Source organism: Limanda limanda, chromosome 2, assembly GCF_963576545.1.
Source record: "Limanda limanda chromosome 2, fLimLim1.1, whole genome shotgun sequence".
In the NCBI taxonomy this organism is placed as follows: Eukaryota; Metazoa; Chordata; class Actinopteri; order Pleuronectiformes; family Pleuronectidae; genus Limanda; species Limanda limanda.
The window spans coordinates 20,515,067-20,534,159 of NC_083637.1; the positions used below are offsets into that span (position 1 = coordinate 20,515,067).

Consider the following 19,093-nt stretch of genomic DNA (forward strand, 5'->3'; position numbering starts at 1 on the left):
TGAGTGACTACAACTCAGGTGGTGAATGGCAGAACTCAAGAGCAAGTGATGCTTTGTGGCGCTTGTCAAGGTTGCAAAATGCCGAGTGCACACCCACTGATATACGTTGCTCAGGGCTACAATAAAGAGATGGAGAATTGCTGCTGTATGAGAGCCTCTGCAGGAGGAACTGTCAAAGGCAAAAACTGACATGAAAGTGAGAGTATATTAAACCGAACTAATAATAGTCATTTTATTTATATAGCATCTTTCAATAAAACCGCATCAAAATGTCAATTTTAGACATAACAAGTACTACAAGATCTTTTAAAATCAATGGCAAATACCAACAGTTAAAAATAAGCTATACGATAAAAGTGAGTCTTAATAAGAGATTTGAAGAGGATTCTGAGATCTCCAGGGAAGTTTTGTAAGTCTGCAGGAGAGATCTTCTTTACCTGTTTCAGTTGGACCAAGCAGGAATGCACCACTTTGGTCAGCTGAGCATCAAAAGACAAACCTAACTCCTAGATTTCAGTCCTCTTTCTGGAAATTCGAGTTTAGTTGTTTGCGTTGCCCTGCAGTCACGTCTGAAGTTCACGTTTATTTATGCCTTGTGCCTCATATTTTATTGAGATGTTTTGCACTTTGCTGATTCATATAGTTCTCATAGTGTTTAGAGTTAGGCGTAATGCCATTATAGCATAAAGGCTGTAAGCAAAATGTACAAGAGAGACGAGACATTCCCATGACATCCGCTTGTTTTTAAAGAACCGAGCTGCATCTGTCTTGTTGCTAAGCCTGCAATTCCTAGATTTTATTTAATTAAAGAAAAGGAATTAACACCAGAACAATATGTAAATACATGTATATTTTCAAAAGTTTTCTTTTGGTTGTTCAGAAAACCAATTTATACTGAGGATATGTTATTGTCTTTCAATCATACAGCACATTTCCATAAAATTGGTGTACAATCTTTAGCAGCGGCGGCAGACGCCAATCCCAGCATGCACTGGGCCGAATGCACACTGAGTGGGCTGCGAGAACATCACAGTGAATGAGACAAGCAATCATGCCTACTCACACCTACTGACAAACCCACCTGCCGACATGCTGTTTCATCATTTAAATCCTGGAAACTGCTCCAGCGATCATTCCTTCTCTCTTATTTCATTAATGTTCTTATATTGTAGCATTTTCCTTGACAGAATGTGGTTAACAGACTAGTTCAGGTCCTGGAAACCTCAGCCTTTGGTCCCTTATGCAACGAGAATTGTATACAGAGTTGATTTTGAACTGATGTTGCCATCCACACGTCTGCTATCGACGACAACACTTTTGTTGGCGTCTCCAGCTGTAAAACACGGAGTGCATACAGGCACCTTATGAAACCACAATCAAATTCACTAGATACTGATTTTTATTTGGATCTGAACAAAAATATAACACACTCATAAATATCAGTCCCCTAAATATGTCTGACTTCTTTCATCAAGAGCCCACCCCTGCTTTCGTGGAAATCAGTTGAGTAGTTTCTGCGTAATCCTGCTCACTGTCAAACAAATGAACACAGACGGAAACATGATCTCCATGGCGGAGGTTTATAGTGGGTTTGCATACCCTGTGATATGACTTGTAATATTTAGAGAGAACTACACCTCCACACCTGAGATGAGTCTGTTTTGGGTTTATGTTATTTGTCTAACAGTTTATTTATAATCTATGTTTATTGAGAAGCTAAAACACAGGATTTCTTTAGGGTCAAACTGACGTCCACCATCAGCATGTATGTTTCAAAAGTAAATGATTTCAAGTGTCAAACTCAAAATGTTTTTTTACTCCAGGTCTGTGAGAGATAACTACCAGGTTTCTTTGATTGCACAAGTTCAACCCTCTGTCACACCCACTTCCCTTTCTACAATACTTGCCTTTGTGCAACTTGTCAATATCATAACGACAAATACGAGCCACATATTTTCCTTTTAAATTGATATTAATTACATAATTAAGCCACATTCATGTAAGAATGTATATCTTAATTCACAGATTAGTGGGGGAATATATTTTACATCTGAGTACAATCACATTATGCATATTAGATACCCAACAAACAATGCTTTTCTCATACTGTTAATGTGGATGTGATTATTTCTATAACTACATCCTATGGGGTTTAGCCGCAGTTTGTCAGATCACACAGGACAGAGTTTGACTGTACATATTCCACATTCAGGAAACCATTTGTACATTAGCGGTGAAAATTTAATTCAGATCTTCAGTAATACAAGATAATTGGAAAAGATTTATGGCTAATTTTAGCAATTGTTCTATATGTAATTATATCACTTGCTCTACAACTGCCCTCTGTCTAATACCCACATTGATTTCGCTCCATTGGGCAATCTTAACACCCCCCATGAAGGTGACATTTACTCTGCTTATTTCTTCCACAACGTAAAGGCCAGCAGTTGAGGAGAATTCAGAAAGAGACATTCTGTTCCCAGTGCTGACGACCAGCATCGTTCCATCGTTACTGTTAAATGTCTCTCAGCACAAACCACACACAAATCATCGTATCTCCACGAAACCCTGGTTATTACTGTGTTTATTCCACTCATGCTATGTCAGTTATGTACTGCACATACTGACTATACAGCAAAATAAGGGAAAGGAAGAAAATCATAAAGTGAGATTGAGCATCAACCCACTGACTTATTGAGAGCTCACTCAGTCCTTCAGTATTTGTGTGTGTTGGTTAGATCATCTTGCACATACACAGAAAATGCCTTTTCCAACAATGTCAGACAAAAATAGAAAAGAATGTGGAAGTCTGAGAAGGAATATTTTTATTACATTTGTCAAAATGTGAAGCAGCATTACTGTGTCTTCCCCCCACCACACACACACACACACACAGGAGGTTACATAAATGGTTTCAACGCTCCGGCCCACTCAATGTGTCAGTGGGCAGCCCACAGGTGAACAAATTAGAAATGTATATATTCTCTAAATGACCTCTGCTTCTCACACTCAGTAAGAAAACCTACACTACTTGAAACCAGGCAACTGTTATTAATATCCTTTTGTTTTGCACCAGTGATTTTAGTTTTATTCAGTATATATCCAGCTAAGAGGCGATAGACTTTTTGCAGCATGAGGTTACAGGGATAGAGACAAACAAAAACAACAAGGAAATCAATTGCAAGCAGAGGTTTAAACCTGCAGTCGGGGTAAAATCTATTTTTCGGGCCCAATGAGCCACAGATCTGGACTCATGTAGCTCCGTGTATGTATGGAAAATCGTTTCTGAAGGCATACCTCCGACAGGTCTAACACCTACTTCTCCATGTTAAATAAAAAGAAATCCCGGTTTGAAAGTTTTCCCTGGAGCTGCTTTGAAATGTACTGGGTTGTTCCTCGGGCCCCTCCTCTCCGCGGTGGAGGTAATGACTGGATTTATGTTGTTGTCCAATTAATATTTTAGCAACACTTTTATAAAGAAAACTCTGCAAAAGCTCAATCAGGAACCTTCTGAATGTCTCATTCATTCACGACAGCCTCTTCTTACCAGCCAATCATCTCGAGAACACAGGGTGGGCGTTTCCTATTCTATGCAACCACACCCACTTTCAACCTTGATGACATCACAAGGAGTCAAAGCCCCAAATTCTCATATTTCTAGCCACTATCAGTGTCTTTTCATGGTTAATTCACCATCAGACAGGGTTACAGTTAAAAAGTCAGCACATTAAGTAAGTTTACCAACTCATCAAACTTTACCTTCTCTTGCTGACAATGTCTTACTCACCGTTTCTTCCCGTCCTTTCAACATCCACCTCACCACCTGCCTTCAGTTCTCTCCCTCTCCTTTCACCAGTTTTTATAAATATGATCCAGAGCGTGGATTAAAAACAGCATCACACTGCTTCTACCCACACACAATACTCAACCATAAAGAAAGGACAAAGATATAGACACATGCCAAACACCTTTTTCCAGTGTCAGTGGGAATAATTTATTTTTTATTCAGTTTGCAAAGTCGATGATAGCAGTCGATTTAAGAAAAAACAACAACAACTCTAGACTCAATTAGAACCCTGCCTCCTCTTCTTCAAGTATCTTCTTGACTCCTCGTCTCCTGACATTCTGCCTCTTCATCACCCGCTGACCTCCTCTTGTCGTTTCCTCACTTAATAAGGAAGCTGGGAGACGGTGGACCATTAAAAGGTAGAACGTAGAAGGACAAAAGAGAAAGAAAGGAGAGAGGAGAGGAAGGAACAGATATAAATAGGGGGGTTTTGGGTTTTGTTACACAATAACACAACACATCATAAGCAATAAAATAAATAAATAAAAAGCTGTGGATGTTTCTGATTAAGAAAGAGTTGGTGAACATAATATTGCTGAAGCTGCATCTGCTCTCAGGAAAGGAAACATGGTAGAGCATTTTATAATAATATAGTCATTATGAATATTAATGCTTAGTATTGCTTATTACTTACTGATAAATAGTAAGGCGCAGTCAAATGTGAATAACATCAATTTAAAAATTGATATTCTGGAAAGTTTTAGTAATTTAATTTCTAAATTATTACACACTTAAAACACATGAACTTAGCTTAACATGTGACTACAGAGATGTTAATGACTACATTTTATTTCTTTATTTATATTCTAAAGGCTGATGTCTCATATAAAACGATACGTAAGTACAGTATATGCTGCATTTGTTTGTAGGAATTTAAAAATGCATTATTAAAAGGTCCTTCTCAGGCTGCGTTTTCATTTGAACAACCATCCAGATGCTTCAAAAATCTGATTTTTGTTGAATTTTGGTGTCAAATGTTCTTTACTGCATTGTTAAACTGAAGAATAGAGTCAATTCTGACAGAGCATTTCTACCTCAAACCTCAAGGCTTTTTGTAGAACTGGGTTTATTTCCGATCATTTCTTTCTTCAGTCCATCACAAGTTTCCTGGATCCAACTCAACAGTTTTGATTATTATTGTTTAGATTATAGTGAGCAAAGAAGTTGTTCAGTTTGCTCTTCACTTTAAGTAAATACTTTCAGATTATTTACAGCTAGTGAAACCTGGAGCTTCTTTCAGTGCACAGCAGATCAACTGAATATGCAAAAAATCATGGTCCTTTTTTTATGAGTAAACTATTTGGCTACTACAAACATTTCCAATAAAATGTTTAAATAAACAACAGCTACAATTTCCATCAATTTGAGTCTTGGCTTAAGGTCACAACTATAAATGATCTGCCCTGTTGCCGCGGCCTCACTGTTTGACCAACTGAATCCCCTCCAGCAGCAGAGGAGAGTGCATGCAGCTAGGTGTGGGTTCTGTTCTTGAGCTGTTATATCCTACAGGTGCTTCAGAGCTGGTGGAGCCAGACTCTGGAGAGTTGCAGGGTATTTATGGGAATGAAGTGGCGACCTTTAGCTCAAATCGGGCTCATTAAGCTACAGGGCTTGACTGGGTTTTAGTGTCAAAGCACGTCAAACTACTGTATATGATGACCTACAGAAAACATCCATGATTTTAAAATATATTGAGTGTACAGCAAAAGCTCAAAGAAACGTGGTGAATCTAAAAAGTCAGGCTGCAAATCTCTGTGGAAGTTTTAGCCGTAAAGCCCCTTTTCAATTTGTCAAAAAACCCACTGACATCTGGCTTGTCGGCAATGAGAGCGGATGCAATCGGCAAAATGACTCTGCAGTAGACACAGGTTTTTAATTGGCATCGGCACAGATGGAAACATGACACCCGGCTAAACGTGCTAATTTCTTCCTCGTCTTTATTTTGGCAGTCTAGACACTGATGCTGCACCTTTACTGATCAACATTATGACGTGCATTGAACTGCCGGGCATTAGTGCATAACTAACCATGAAGCTGTATTACATACAGTTTTTACATCTTGGAAACGACGTGCAACAGCCTTAATTTTTCAAGTCTTGCAAAATACAGCACTGGCAAGACAGCGAGGTGGGTGAACTTCTCTGTGACAGGTGTGTGTGTGTGTGTGTGTGTGTGTGTGTGTGTGTGTGTGTGCGAGAACCCAAACATAACTTACCCAGGGTAAAAACAGAAATGAAAACTCTCTGACCTTCTTTTTAGCAGGTTAATCAACGTTTGAGAAACCTGCAAAGATCTGCTAACTTTGGTGTACTAGTTGAGGAGGAACTTGGAAGTTTCCAAATTCTGAGTCGAAGAAATGTCTTTAAATCAAATAATGGAAACTGATGGATCCTGTTTTGGACCTGACTTTTGCACCATGTTTGTAATAAATTTGAATTGTTTTTTAAGAATCACTGTATTCTTGTATATTGTGTTTAAGTAACTGTCGAGGAAGCTGGTGAAACTTGTGTGGGCATCGGTACAGTGCTAATGGTTGCTATAGTTACCTGTAAGGGTATCCATGGTACTTGGACCTGAAAATGGAGAGCAGGAAGCTGAAGAAAAAGACCACCAGGCCAAGGCCAACCAGGCAGATGACTGCAAAGGCAAGCACACACACACACACACACACAAGAAACAGTTTCTGGTTAGAATGACAGTATCAGAATGGAACATCAAGTAAAAAAACAGACAATACATGAAACTTCACAATGATCTATAAGTTTCTAAAATGACACACTGATGTTTTAGAGTTTACATACTTTGTCTTACTTTCTGCAGGTCCTGCAGACGACCTGATATATGTATAGTAATTATAAGACAATGGCCTGTGAGAATATTTGATTCCAGGCTAAAGGCATCAATTTAAATAATTTCACGCACATTATAACCGCTGATGCAACTCGATGTTTGTTCTCTGTTAAAAACTGAATGTGCTTGCAGGGTCTACACACAGTATATACCGAAAACATCCTCTTCACTCCCCGTCGGTGGCTCCACCACAAGTTTGCACTTACGCAGGGAATCCCATACTAACTTGTGGAAGATACCAAGGAAAGATATTCAAACATTTGCTGAAACACCAGGGAAGAGTTCTTCTAAAACACCAACTGGTGCTTATTCTCCTGCCAAAATCCATCTAACATTTCTGTTTATTTAGAGAATCCCTCCACCTACTGTATAAGCCTCTTTCTCTTTATCAAACTTGCGGTGTTGCAGAAACTTGTGTTTGCGGCTGTTATCATTTAATTTCCTCCGTGGCTATTCTAAAGTCAAGTATACATAAGCATGAGCGTGATCTTTAGTCTGCATGTGTTTGTATGTGTGGGCGAGTGAGTGTATGCACACACCCCTTATGTGGCAGCTAATCCTTGAGAAGCACAGTGTTAAATTAAACTGTCACCACCGTCTGATATTGTTAATCAGGGATTAGGATGAGGACCTCTCCTGGAGACTAAACAGTGAGATATGTGCTTGGATGTGTGTGTGTGTGTGTGGGTGTGTCTATACATTTGTGTGAAAAAGAGACGGCGGTAAAGAGAGAGGAGAGGAGACGTCAAAAAAGTCAAACGATTTGGCTGCGAAAATGTAAAACAGATTCTCCGCGTCAATTTGTGTGTATGTGCTGTCAGTCATCTTTAGGACTTCACCCTGTGTGTGAGTGTATGTGCCGTCATTCATCTTCAGGACTTCACCCTTTGTGTGTCTGTGTTGTGTCATCTGTAATGCATGCACTGAACGTTTAAAACTGTTTGCTGCCATCGCTCACTGTCACCTCCATAACTTCCCCCTTCCCATGCATATCTTCTATTTACAATTCAACATAAGAATCCTGGTACGCACGCACACACACACACACACACACACAAACACACACCTCATGAGTTCGGAGTGTGTCTTTTGCTGTATTTGAGCTGTGGATCTGTGACAGCGATTGATATGACAGTCAGGCTCTCATCCATCTAGCACAGGCGAACACACTTAAATACGCAAACACACAGGAGACCAGCACTCGGTAATCAGTGTCTGTGCGGGTTTTATCTTCTACTTCTGTTCTTGTCAACTGAAAAACACTCACTAAAACACTCACCACACAATAATATCTTATTTTTTGGAGGTGAGAAGAGGGACCTGAGGTTAAATAAAGTTTATGAAAATAACTAATTCAATGGAATAAGTACTGTGACACAATCGTGGGTGTGTGTGCGACTTGACACTGACTGAGTGACTTGATTGAGACCAATGCATATTTGAGTGTGTCCTCAGGGAGAACCTGTGTGTCCCTTTGTCCCCAGTGTTGCCACATCTCCATCTACGTATGGGCTTGTGAGAGTGTATGTGTGTGTGTGTGTGTTACGCCCCCTGGTGGCTCGTAGCTGGACATAACATAAATGCAACAGGTCTGAATAAGTGAGGGTGCAATCACACAAAACACAAGACCAGATATAAGATAAAGACAGTATTTATTTAGACAAAGCAACACAGGGATCAACAAGGACTAACAGTGGCACCAAAGAAAAAGAACACAAAGAAATCCCCCCCCCCCTTTACAGGTGCTTAGCACCCAAAAGTACAGCGGGTGGTGCTCACTCTAACCTGAGGTATTAACAAACAGTAAACCTACGTGAGAGTGATATGTAAACCCCGGAGTATCTTACCTATCCTTGTAGTCCCTGTGCGCACAACAAACAAAGTAAACAAAGACAAAAGACAAAACAAAAGTAGGCTGCTACTGTGTGTGTGTGTATGTGTGTGACAGACAAAACGTCTGTGTGTCTTCATTAAGCATAGTGGGTTGCATTTCCCATAGCTCATCAATTATGCCTGAGAGACGCGCACACACACACACGCACGCGCACGCACGCACACACACACACACACACACACACACACACACACACACACACACACACACACACACACACACACACACACACACACACACACACACACACACACACACACACACACACACACACACACACACACACACACACACACACACACACACACACACACACACACACACACACTGAGCATGCTAATATGCTAAGAGATTTATGACCTTGGCGAAATGACAAGTTGTTTAAGCTGAATGATTTCCCTCAATGACAAAGGTGGTAATTCCTCTTTTGACTGCATGACTTGGCTCAATTCAAATCATGATATATTGGCATGGAGAAAAAAATGAATTTACATTTCCATAAGCAGCGGGAAGCCAATAAACACATTAAGTCAAACCTATTGTATCTCATTGGGAGACACGTGTGAATAGATAATTGATGCTAAACAGTTATTAATAATTAATTCTATGATTAGTAACTGGACTAAGTAGCTCAACCTCTGGATGCAGCCGCCCAAAATGCATTGTTTCTTCACCCAATCACAAATGTCGATGTGGATAAAGTCCACGTTACCAGTTTTTTGCCATTTCAACAGTTAACTTTATAGCAGCACACATGACGCATCACCAGCTAGAAGGCCGCTCTTAGAGTGCAAACTTTCAGCAAGGCTACCGCCGTATTGGAGCTGTGTTATAGAAAGTGAAAAGAAAATCCTGGATCTGCCTGTTTATCAGAATCCGCTCGAGAAACAAACCAACATGCAGCAATGAAAACAAAACCTTGTTGGCCAAGGCAAATAGAAGCCTGCTCAAAACCTCAATAACAGAGCAAAGGCAGAAATATGAATCATATCCTCACCTTGTCTTTCTCTAGTAGCAAGTTCTTACAAGAAAGTAGACCTGCTTCGGTTGGGTATTTGCGTGGGCATGATTGTAGATTGTGTGCATTTGTCACACATTTGTTGTTTAAAACATATCTTTAGGTTTTTGAAGTGAATCATGAACATGTTTTTGTTTCAGTGGTAGAGAAGTTATTAAGGCTTTGTTTACACTTTGGTTTTTCGAAGTTCCATTTATTTCTGCCCTGTCCCCTTCCTTTATTTCAGTCACTCATTTATATTTATATTTATATTAAACATCAAAATCTGGTATTACAATGCTAACCCTAACCTAAATTCAATGCAAAGTTGCAAATACATGCGAAATTCACGACATACTCTTCAGCCGCTCGTTGAAATATTTTGAACTTCAGCCAAAAACTTGCATGACACGATGTGGTGAAAACAGGATTACGATGTTAACACTTTTACAACAATGGGTCTTCAAGAATCTGCATTATAACAATATAAGAAACAACAATAAATAAAACACCTTAGTATTTAGTGTCGCATCATATTGCCAGTTAGATTTCAATAACACCCTAATGAGTTTCCATCGTCTTGAGATGAGAACAGATGAGGTACCTCTACACCGCCTGCTGGCATCACACAATACAGAGATTAGAACTTTTTTGGATTGTGGTTATAATTTAAAGTTTTCTATTATGCATTTTCTTCTTTAAATGACTCACATCACCGTTTCCTGACTTTTCAATTACTCTTCCCCCTTCTCTTCTCCTCCCTCCTTGAAGTTTTACTCCCCTTTACATTTCATCCCGCTTCACTTTCGCCTCCCCTCTGACTTATCTCATCCCACCCACAACCCATCCGCGCACAGATATTGCATATGTAGTGATCTTGTAACTCAATTTACCCGTTCAGTGACTCCCTTGCTGAGGAACAGTGCATGCGCTGTGATTTCTGGTGCAGATGGCCATGAAAGCAGCAGATAACTTCCTGTAGCTGCACACATCAGTGTATGGAAGCTATATGCCAGGGATTTAACACCCACATCCAGTGATTACACTACGATTCAAGCTTAATCCTCTCTCTATTAACGACAGACAACTATTCTTTCCGTTGCTTTACAGTGCACTTGTTTAATTTGTGTGTCCATGTGCGCTTGAATATGTGACAATGTCGTGTTTTACATGGCAGGATTCTGTCAGCATTAGTTTATCATCTGCATGACCATCTTCAGTTTTTTTAAATAAGCAGATGGTTGTTATGCAAAAGGAGGAGGTTGAGTTAAAGTTATGAAGCAAACATGGTTTTCAACAGGACAGAGAAAGAGAGTGTGATGGAGAAAGAAAGGATGAATGTGAGCAAAGAGAGAGACAGAAAGAGAGAGGGAGAGACCTGTTGGAATTGATGCAGCACAGGGAGAATTGATAAAGGAGTCCTTAGCAGTGAACATGTAACATGTCCACATTACACAGGTACTAATTATGTAAACACAGACACACTTATGTTAATTGTGTGTGTTATTTTTCTAAGTGTGATATTGAAAATCGGTATCATTTTAATTGCCAAGCTCTCAAAGGAACAGTAGAACAAAAAGCTGATATCTCTTTAGATTTTTTTCTTTTGCCTGTGTGCTTACCTGTGTGTATGCATGAGTGTTTGGCCTCAGAGGCATCAAACGGTTTCTTGAGTTGCTTTTTCATCACACTGACTCTAATGAAATCCACTTGTGTGATATGGCATCTATAGTGTTTGAGGTAATTACCAATACAGGGCATCTAATACTACCTTCCCTCTGATAATCTAGAGATAATGGGAAAACTCCTGGAGAGCAAATCTGCCGAACGGCCTATCTTGCCATATCAAAAAAGGAGAAAAAACTATCCTAAATTATCCACTTATCCCCCCCCTTTTTATTACATCATTGAACATCATTGTGGGATTTTTTGTTTTTTGGAAAACAACTCTGTCATCTTCTCTGCAGCGTTTTCAGCACCGGAGAGGATGATGGAAATGTCACAGAAACTCCACATGAAAGGTTTGACATCAATTAATTATCCCCCTTTCCGACCTCCCTATTCGACATCTTATGCCACTTGCTGAGACTTGATATGGAATGTTGCCCGACTGTTTTGAGCAGGGAAATACACAAAAATACATGTTATCTAAAAACCACTAAAACACCAAGCGCCACTATTTGGCAAATGCCCGGACATTTAGCTAATTTAAGTAACTCTGTTGTTGGATTATATGATCTTAATGTTTAAGAATCTTAGTAACAATTTAAAGTTGCACTTATAACAACACCAATCACTGTTTATTCAGTTATGTATTTTAAAAGTAGTATAAGGTTGTACCATTTAAAAATAAGTAAAGAAAATGTAAGCGCAAACACCATGGAAATCCTGGTTACTAAACAGCTATAGCAAAAAACCTCTACGATTCAGAGGCCTCATTACAGTTGATTACTGCATAAAAACCCTGCATCTTTAGCCCCCTGCAAAATTGAAAATTGGTTGCGCTGTGCATATGTTGATTCAGACACATCTGTCATCTGAGATTTACCTTCAGTGCAATCAGTGAAGTGCACCCCTTTGACTTACTCTTCCTGTGGTTGATTGTGCATTGTTTCACTTTGACCCAGGTTTACACGAGACTCGGTTGGCATCTACCATCCTCCGCCTCTCAGGGGCAGGTGCGTATTTACAGAGCTATATTTGCTCACAAGAGAACAACTGATCAACCTCTGTTTTCTATAGATCTCAGTAAAACAAACATATGGCGAGTAGAAAGAAGTAAATGGAGCAAAGTAATTATTCTTAGGAAGACAAAGAGCCGAAATGATAAATGAGCAGAATGTTTAATTATTTAATGACTAAGAAAAAGTAGGTGAGGAGACATTCGTCCATGAATATGAATAAGTTAATAGAGGTGCTGCTGCTCAATAGGGATTTCACGTGTTTGAAGCAACATTTATAAATATGTATTTAGCTGCAGGTAATGTGGGAATCAAGGAAAATATCAGTCATATCTTCCACCTGCTTCAGTGTGTGTGTCTGCAGCACAGAGAACAGCTGATATGTACTGGGGTGGTCCACTGTGAGCATTAATGAGTTATGATGTATTGTTTATATTGTATTATTGTATAGTTTGAGTTATAGATGTTAAAGTTATCATTTGGTTAGGGCTTACGTGGTAAACGTTTCAGAATGTCTTTTTGTCCAGTTCTGATTTTCTCAGCTTGCTGGTCATCTTTGAACTGTGGAAGGTCTTTAACTAGTTGCTGCTGTTTATAAATCAGATGTTAATTTAAAGCAGACTGTGGGAAAACCATCTAGTTTCAATTTTTTGCCTTAAGCGTTGCGTTATTTTGGCAATTTATTGAGTATTGATAAAACAAAGGCACAAACAGACCCAACTGCGCACATGACATTTGTGGCACCAGTCAGGAAAAAACAAGATATTTTTGTTAAGGTCAAATTGGCTGCCTTTGCTCAAAAGTAATTTCCTTGTTAGCCAAAATTAGGTCCATTTTGAAAAGTCACATTATGTGTGCGCGTGTAAGCACATCATGTTTCACCAATTTCAGACTGAATAATTCTTTAACCCACAGAAATATAAAAATATAAATGAACTCAGTTTGCTCTAGATTGGCATTGTAGGATGTTGCCTCATTTACAAGACGGAAAATGGTCTCTCGTGATTTTGAAAAAATATATAAATCAACATTTTGTTCTTCCAAAAGCAGTTTTAGATACTAGGAACAAATTGTGGACAACTGTATGTGAAGCAAACAAAATATTTGGTATGAAAACCTTCCAGATAGTGTTTGTCCAGTTTTCTGTTAGGACACATCTATTTCAGTGTTATGCAGTAAAATAAATAGTGGCACTGAGGAGTTGTAGTCACTCTTCTCTCACACCCTGAACTGTGTAGTCCATCTAAAACTTAAAAGACCTTGGGATAACACTGGCGGTACATTCAGCCCATGGCTTAATGTTTCCGTCTGGGATCTGAGACAAGCTTGTAGGAGCTGAACACAAATCGCTGAAGGAAAAACTCACTCTCACATAGTTTGTTTAAAGCTTCACCAAAGCTCTGTAGTCAGCCAGGTCTTAATATTATTCAGAACTGACTATTAAAAATACTCAGTTTCTCTTATATCAGATTTCTCTTGAATTGATTTTACCATTACACGTATTCCTCCTTTATTTATCTAAGCACACACACACGTAAAAAAAAATATAATTGTTACTTACTTCTCCTCTTGCCGACGTCTCCCTTGGAGGTGGCCGCCTCGTTCAGCAGCACCATCCCCATGGTGATTGCAGCATCTGGGACAAGGTTGTCAAGGAAACAACACACTAGCGTACAGGAGGAGGGGGGGGGAGCAGGAAGCACACAACGCCCCGGGAAGAAGTGCTATACACACAGTTACAAAATACACACATATACTGTACATAAAAGTGCACAGAAGTACTAAAGCATATTAGAAAGTACAGCACATGCAATGCTATAGCTGAAAGTATATGGTGTGAACAAAAGAACGTGAATTGTATATTGAAATCCAGTTAAACTGAAAGGAAGACATTTAATTATTTGTTTATTTTCTGTTGCTGGCACCACTCAACAGGCCAAGAACATCTGAAGAAACTGTTCTATGATTTACCTGTTGTACCTTGAAAACCAATTGACTTATTATTATATTTTATTACAATATGTTTCATGTACTAACGACAACTTAACACTTGGCTTACATGAGTGTGTCACTTCCTGATTGTGGCACAAACTAAGTGTGTTTATCACCAGAATGTGAGGGGTTTTCTGAGAAGTACGAGTTTATGAAGGTCAGAATATTGATAATTGAGCTACAGACAGTGCAACATTTTGAAGTGTGTGATTTTTTTTAGTGCTGTTAAAATTAATTTAGTTAAGTGATTGTGTTACTTATAGTCGATAATTCAAAGATCTTTAGTAGAAGGTCCGCTTCACTGATGCCTATTTGATGTCTACTACCTGGAGTATGAATCTGACTGTATTTTCTTAATGACTGCCTCCAAAGCTTTGTGCTCCCTATGAACTGTAAATGGGAAAAGGAAACACAAATGCAAAAACTCGAAAAGATAAACATCTGAGAAACATTGATTGAAACCATCTAACAAGCAGGAGGCTCAATTTGTTTATGAAGATAAGAAGAGGTTTAAAAACTTTAATAAAGTGGTCAAATTTAGAGATGTCACCAGAATACCAAATGGGCACAAAGCAGAAAAAAAACAAAAAACTATTCATGCACAAACATATCTCATATGGAGCTCAGAGATGATTGAGAGTTACTACTGATAGAGGTTGGCTCTCAGTTAGGTACTCCTAAATACAATTTTAAAAAGGACGTAGACTGAGGGACGCAAATAGATGAAGATAGGAATCGCAAATTTCCATAAGTAGAAACTGAAACATCCAAGATACAAGAGACACAATTATTTCACAGAAATAATCAATTATATCTAATGTTTCATGCCCATTTTCCTCATATCTGTCAAAATTAAAGGTAATTGTGCTGTACCAAATCAGCACAGAGTTGCAGAAAGAGAAAGCAATTTAATCCTGATCGAGCATATTTTTTAATTCTTCTAAATGCTGTTCCCAATCTGTGACACAGATCCCGCTGACAACTTCAAATTCTCTTTGCAAGGACGTGCAATGTTTTAAAATCATTGTCTTTATCAAGAGGTTAAACTAAGCGGGGAACCACTGATGATGTGGTCCTGTAAAGCCACTGTTCTCTTTTATGACTTGACATTTTTTTTAACTGGCGGGACACACACTGGCACCATGTACTTGCAGCATTTAGTTATTGTGATATGTCTTTTTGAAATAAAAACATCGGATTATGAAATGTTCAGACAACAGTGAGCAGCCTCACGTTGCTAAGCACCTAATTACAGATTCCTGTCAGCGTGCTCTGCATACAAATACACTTTACTGAAGAAAACCTGGTGGGGTGCACAAACAAAGGCTGCCACATTGAGAGACACAGCAGACACTGAAGCCTCCTCTTGATGATATGATGAATGGCACGAGACACAAACAATAGAGATACCTCCACATACAGGGACGAAGCTGAACCATGGATCATCCTGTCTGGGTGGATGGAAGAAGCTTCGCCACAGAGTGATAATAAAGTCATGATAATAAATAGATTTCCTTGGGGCTGCAGACATCCCACACCTACACCTGTCTCCTGCAGGAGAACATCGGAAATGTTTGGAGCCCATTAGATTTAACAAACTGCTGTGAACTGCCACCACAGCTACTGTCCACTTATCATCCTACTGCCAGGTCTGCCATCCGCATTGATTGCATCCATCATCATAGTGCACCCTGATCAGCCTGGAAAATATTCACACTAGAGTTGCCTGTACCAGAACAAGAGGTTTCAAATCTAGGTTCTATAAGCTGTCATCAAATAGTCACTTCAGCCACTCCACTAAAACTGCTCAAGTTTAGAGACGTCACCAGAATACCAAACAAGCAGAAAGAAAAACTCCTGTACGCACCAAATTAAATTCCACTTAGGAGGGTTGCCATGGCTGCATGTGTCATTCAATATGTAAGTGGGTACGTAATAATATGCACAATATATAGAATTCAGACGATAACAAGTTATTGAGTTTCTGTTATCTCAGCTATCAACAATTGGTAGTCCTTTTTGTTACCATACAGCTAGTCAAAGAGAAAACCCCATTAAAATCCACTAGATCTGGATTTCATCACAAAAACAACGCAAACTTATGTATATCAATCCCCTACATATGCCTGATGTTTTCAACAAGATGAATGCATTCTCTGTAAAAATTTGTTAAAATGATACAAAATTGTATGTTTATGAAAGTGACATTTTTTTTCCTGGATTCCACCCAAAAACTGAGTGGGCTCTCTCTTGGCCATGTTCCATCTTTCTGCAAGGTTTCATGGAAATTCATACAGTGGGTTCTTTATAATGCCGTTGACACACCAACCAACAGACGCAGGTGAAAACATAACCTCCTGGGGGAGGTAACAATGGATTATGTTAATACTGATGGAACCGTTCGAGAAATGTTTCAAGAGATATTGCCCGAAATACCAGAAATTGGACGCTTGAAATGTTTGTTGGGCAGATGTGTGTTGTTTAAATGTTCATGTACAGTGCATGCTGCCAAAGTCACCAGGTACACTGTAAAAAGAAAAAGGGGAACAGTAGAGAACTTGAAAATGACAAAATCCACTTGGTTGGCCGAGGAACAATGATGATGACTTTAACCCCGGAGGAAAACTCTGGGTAAACCTCAAAACAGACCGGTCAGTCTGCAGATGAAAAAAAAAAGGAAATGTAGAGATAGAAAAAAAGAACAGCTTGTGACCTTAAGCCACCACCTCATCTGTCAAACGAGGATGGGGATCTATTATCTAAATGGAACCGGCTCCCCCTGGCATTTATTGACGATTTCATTGCTGACAGAAACAACAGGATGAATGCTGAGGGTGAGATTTTCAGGTGGTATATCCTTCCACTCGCCCAGTAAATCACCTGATCTCAAGGCGATTGACCTTGAGCTCCATTCCACCCGCTGAAGACCAGAATAAAGGCAGAGAAACGAGTGTAGCTCTGGGAGGGTATTGCCAGGGAAGATGAAAAACTGTGTGTTTATGTCTGTGATTCAAAAACTTAAGTCATTAGCTGAGCAATTCTTGCAATTCATAGGCCGCAACCTTAAGGAGGCTAAATTTGAAGACCGGTTGTGTCACAGCAGCGCATCTAAGCGGTCTCATTTCAAGAGTCCTTCGATTCCTGAGCAACTAAGGATCCAACAGGTGGCTCTTTTATAGCCAAAGTATCCCAGGATTCATTTCGCACCATTGACGATTGGGTTTTCAACAAGAGATAATGGCGGCAAACGACCAGGCGGAAATTTCAGAAGGGTACGTATAAGTATCAGGTTCTACTAAATAAGAATCTCCATGAACCAGTCTATCACATTTCGGTTCGGCCGTCCTTTAAAGGAATCAGCCCCTGAATTGGGATACAGCTATTGACAGATTTTGTTAGACCTGATTTGTATCCGTTCAAATACTAAAAAAAACTAAAAATGTGGTCATCATGTGTTAAAAGAGCAATATCTCCCATACATACCTTCACAAAAATAATAAAACATCCAAATGGTTACATCTGTGCTTTTGTTTCATCCTAAAATGATATGCAACTGCAATTGGTATTTGGGTGTGTGTGTGCATGTTTGTATGAGGAATCAAACAAGGTCATATCCATGGGGATGTCTATGACGGTCATAAAATGCGTTAACACCACCTGCACAGACAAGAGAGTAGGTGTGTTAGCATTTCAGCAGGTGTGACTGTGTGCATGTGTGTGTGTGTGTGTGTTTCATTTAGATGTAATCAGATGAGGAGAAAACAAACAAAAAAAAGAGTGGGAGCGTGGACAGACAAATATTGTTCTGAAGCAGGTGCAACCTTGGACCTGCTATTTCCCCCGAGGAAAAACACAACGGCGAGGAATGAACAGTATCATTACCTGCACACATACAAAGGCACTGGCGCAAGTACACCTGGGTACACACGCCGGCAGAGAAGAACACAAACACAAACATCTGGCCTGCCAAGCGAGTACACAGGAAAAGACACATACACACAGACACAGTCTATCGTCAATTGGATCAAATCAGGCAAGGAGGTGAAGTTAAAAGAGGACAATCTCTTCTCTTTGTATTATGTGTTTGTTCAGTCCTGCAAGCAGACTCCCTAAAGGAACATGTACACAGAGGACAAAGGTTTTATGTTGGGAAAATGAAAGTGGCAGGCAGCAAGGTTGTAATGCTGCTCCAGAAATATAAAAGTGGCTTCCTGGGTGTTGCATGTTTGTCGCCAATATGATCTGTTAAACATTTCACAGATAGTCAAATTACACAGCATGATTTTCATTTGAAGGCACCATGTTTCACTTTATGTCACCACATGACACAGGCACTCACAAACACGCTGGCGTAAGGATACTCAGAAGAAGGATGATGTGAGACTCGGCCACGAACTGAGCCTGACTGCTGCCATGAATATAACTCTGTGGGAGAGAGAGAAAGAGAGAGTTGTTATTTTCACCTGGCAAAAGGTCACGCTAGGTATCAGCCTCAGTGAATCTTCCTAATTGAAGGAGTGACAAAACATACAGTAGGGCAACGGAGAATTGAGTTAGGAACAGTGACAAACAGGGTGGTGCGAGATATCCAGCAAAAAAGTTGTAAACACTGAACAAAGAAGGGATTGGAAAAACTACCAGTAAAGAGAGCACAACCCTTTTTTATATTCATGTCTCTTTATCTTTTGAATGCAATCATTTTGTTTAATATAAGTAAACTCTGATCTTGTCTAGGCCAAACATGGTGTTCATGGCTTAAGTTTTTGCACTATCATGATGGACATGAAAAGCACATATGGTTTTGTGAAAATTGTAAGGGAGAATATGTGGAG

At 39.5% G+C, this 19,093-nt stretch overlaps 1 protein-coding gene across 1 annotated transcript in view; it reads right to left on the minus strand.

Moving 5' to 3' along the window:
• Positions 1 to 3,969: 3,969 nt before the first annotated feature.
• tusc3 (tumor suppressor candidate 3) overlaps positions 3,970 to 19,093 on the minus strand; it is a gene marked incomplete at its 5' end in the record, with an annotated part of 65,063 nt that continues 49,939 nt past the window's right edge. Inside the window, 4 exons of the mRNA XM_061085112.1 lie at positions 3,970 to 4,181; positions 6,394 to 6,484; positions 13,831 to 13,905; positions 18,623 to 18,686. Coding sequence (XP_060941095.1) covers positions 4,166 to 4,181; positions 6,394 to 6,484; positions 13,831 to 13,905; positions 18,623 to 18,686 — 246 coding nt within the window. The remainder of the gene's footprint in view (positions 4,182 to 6,393; positions 6,485 to 13,830; positions 13,906 to 18,622; positions 18,687 to 19,093) is intronic.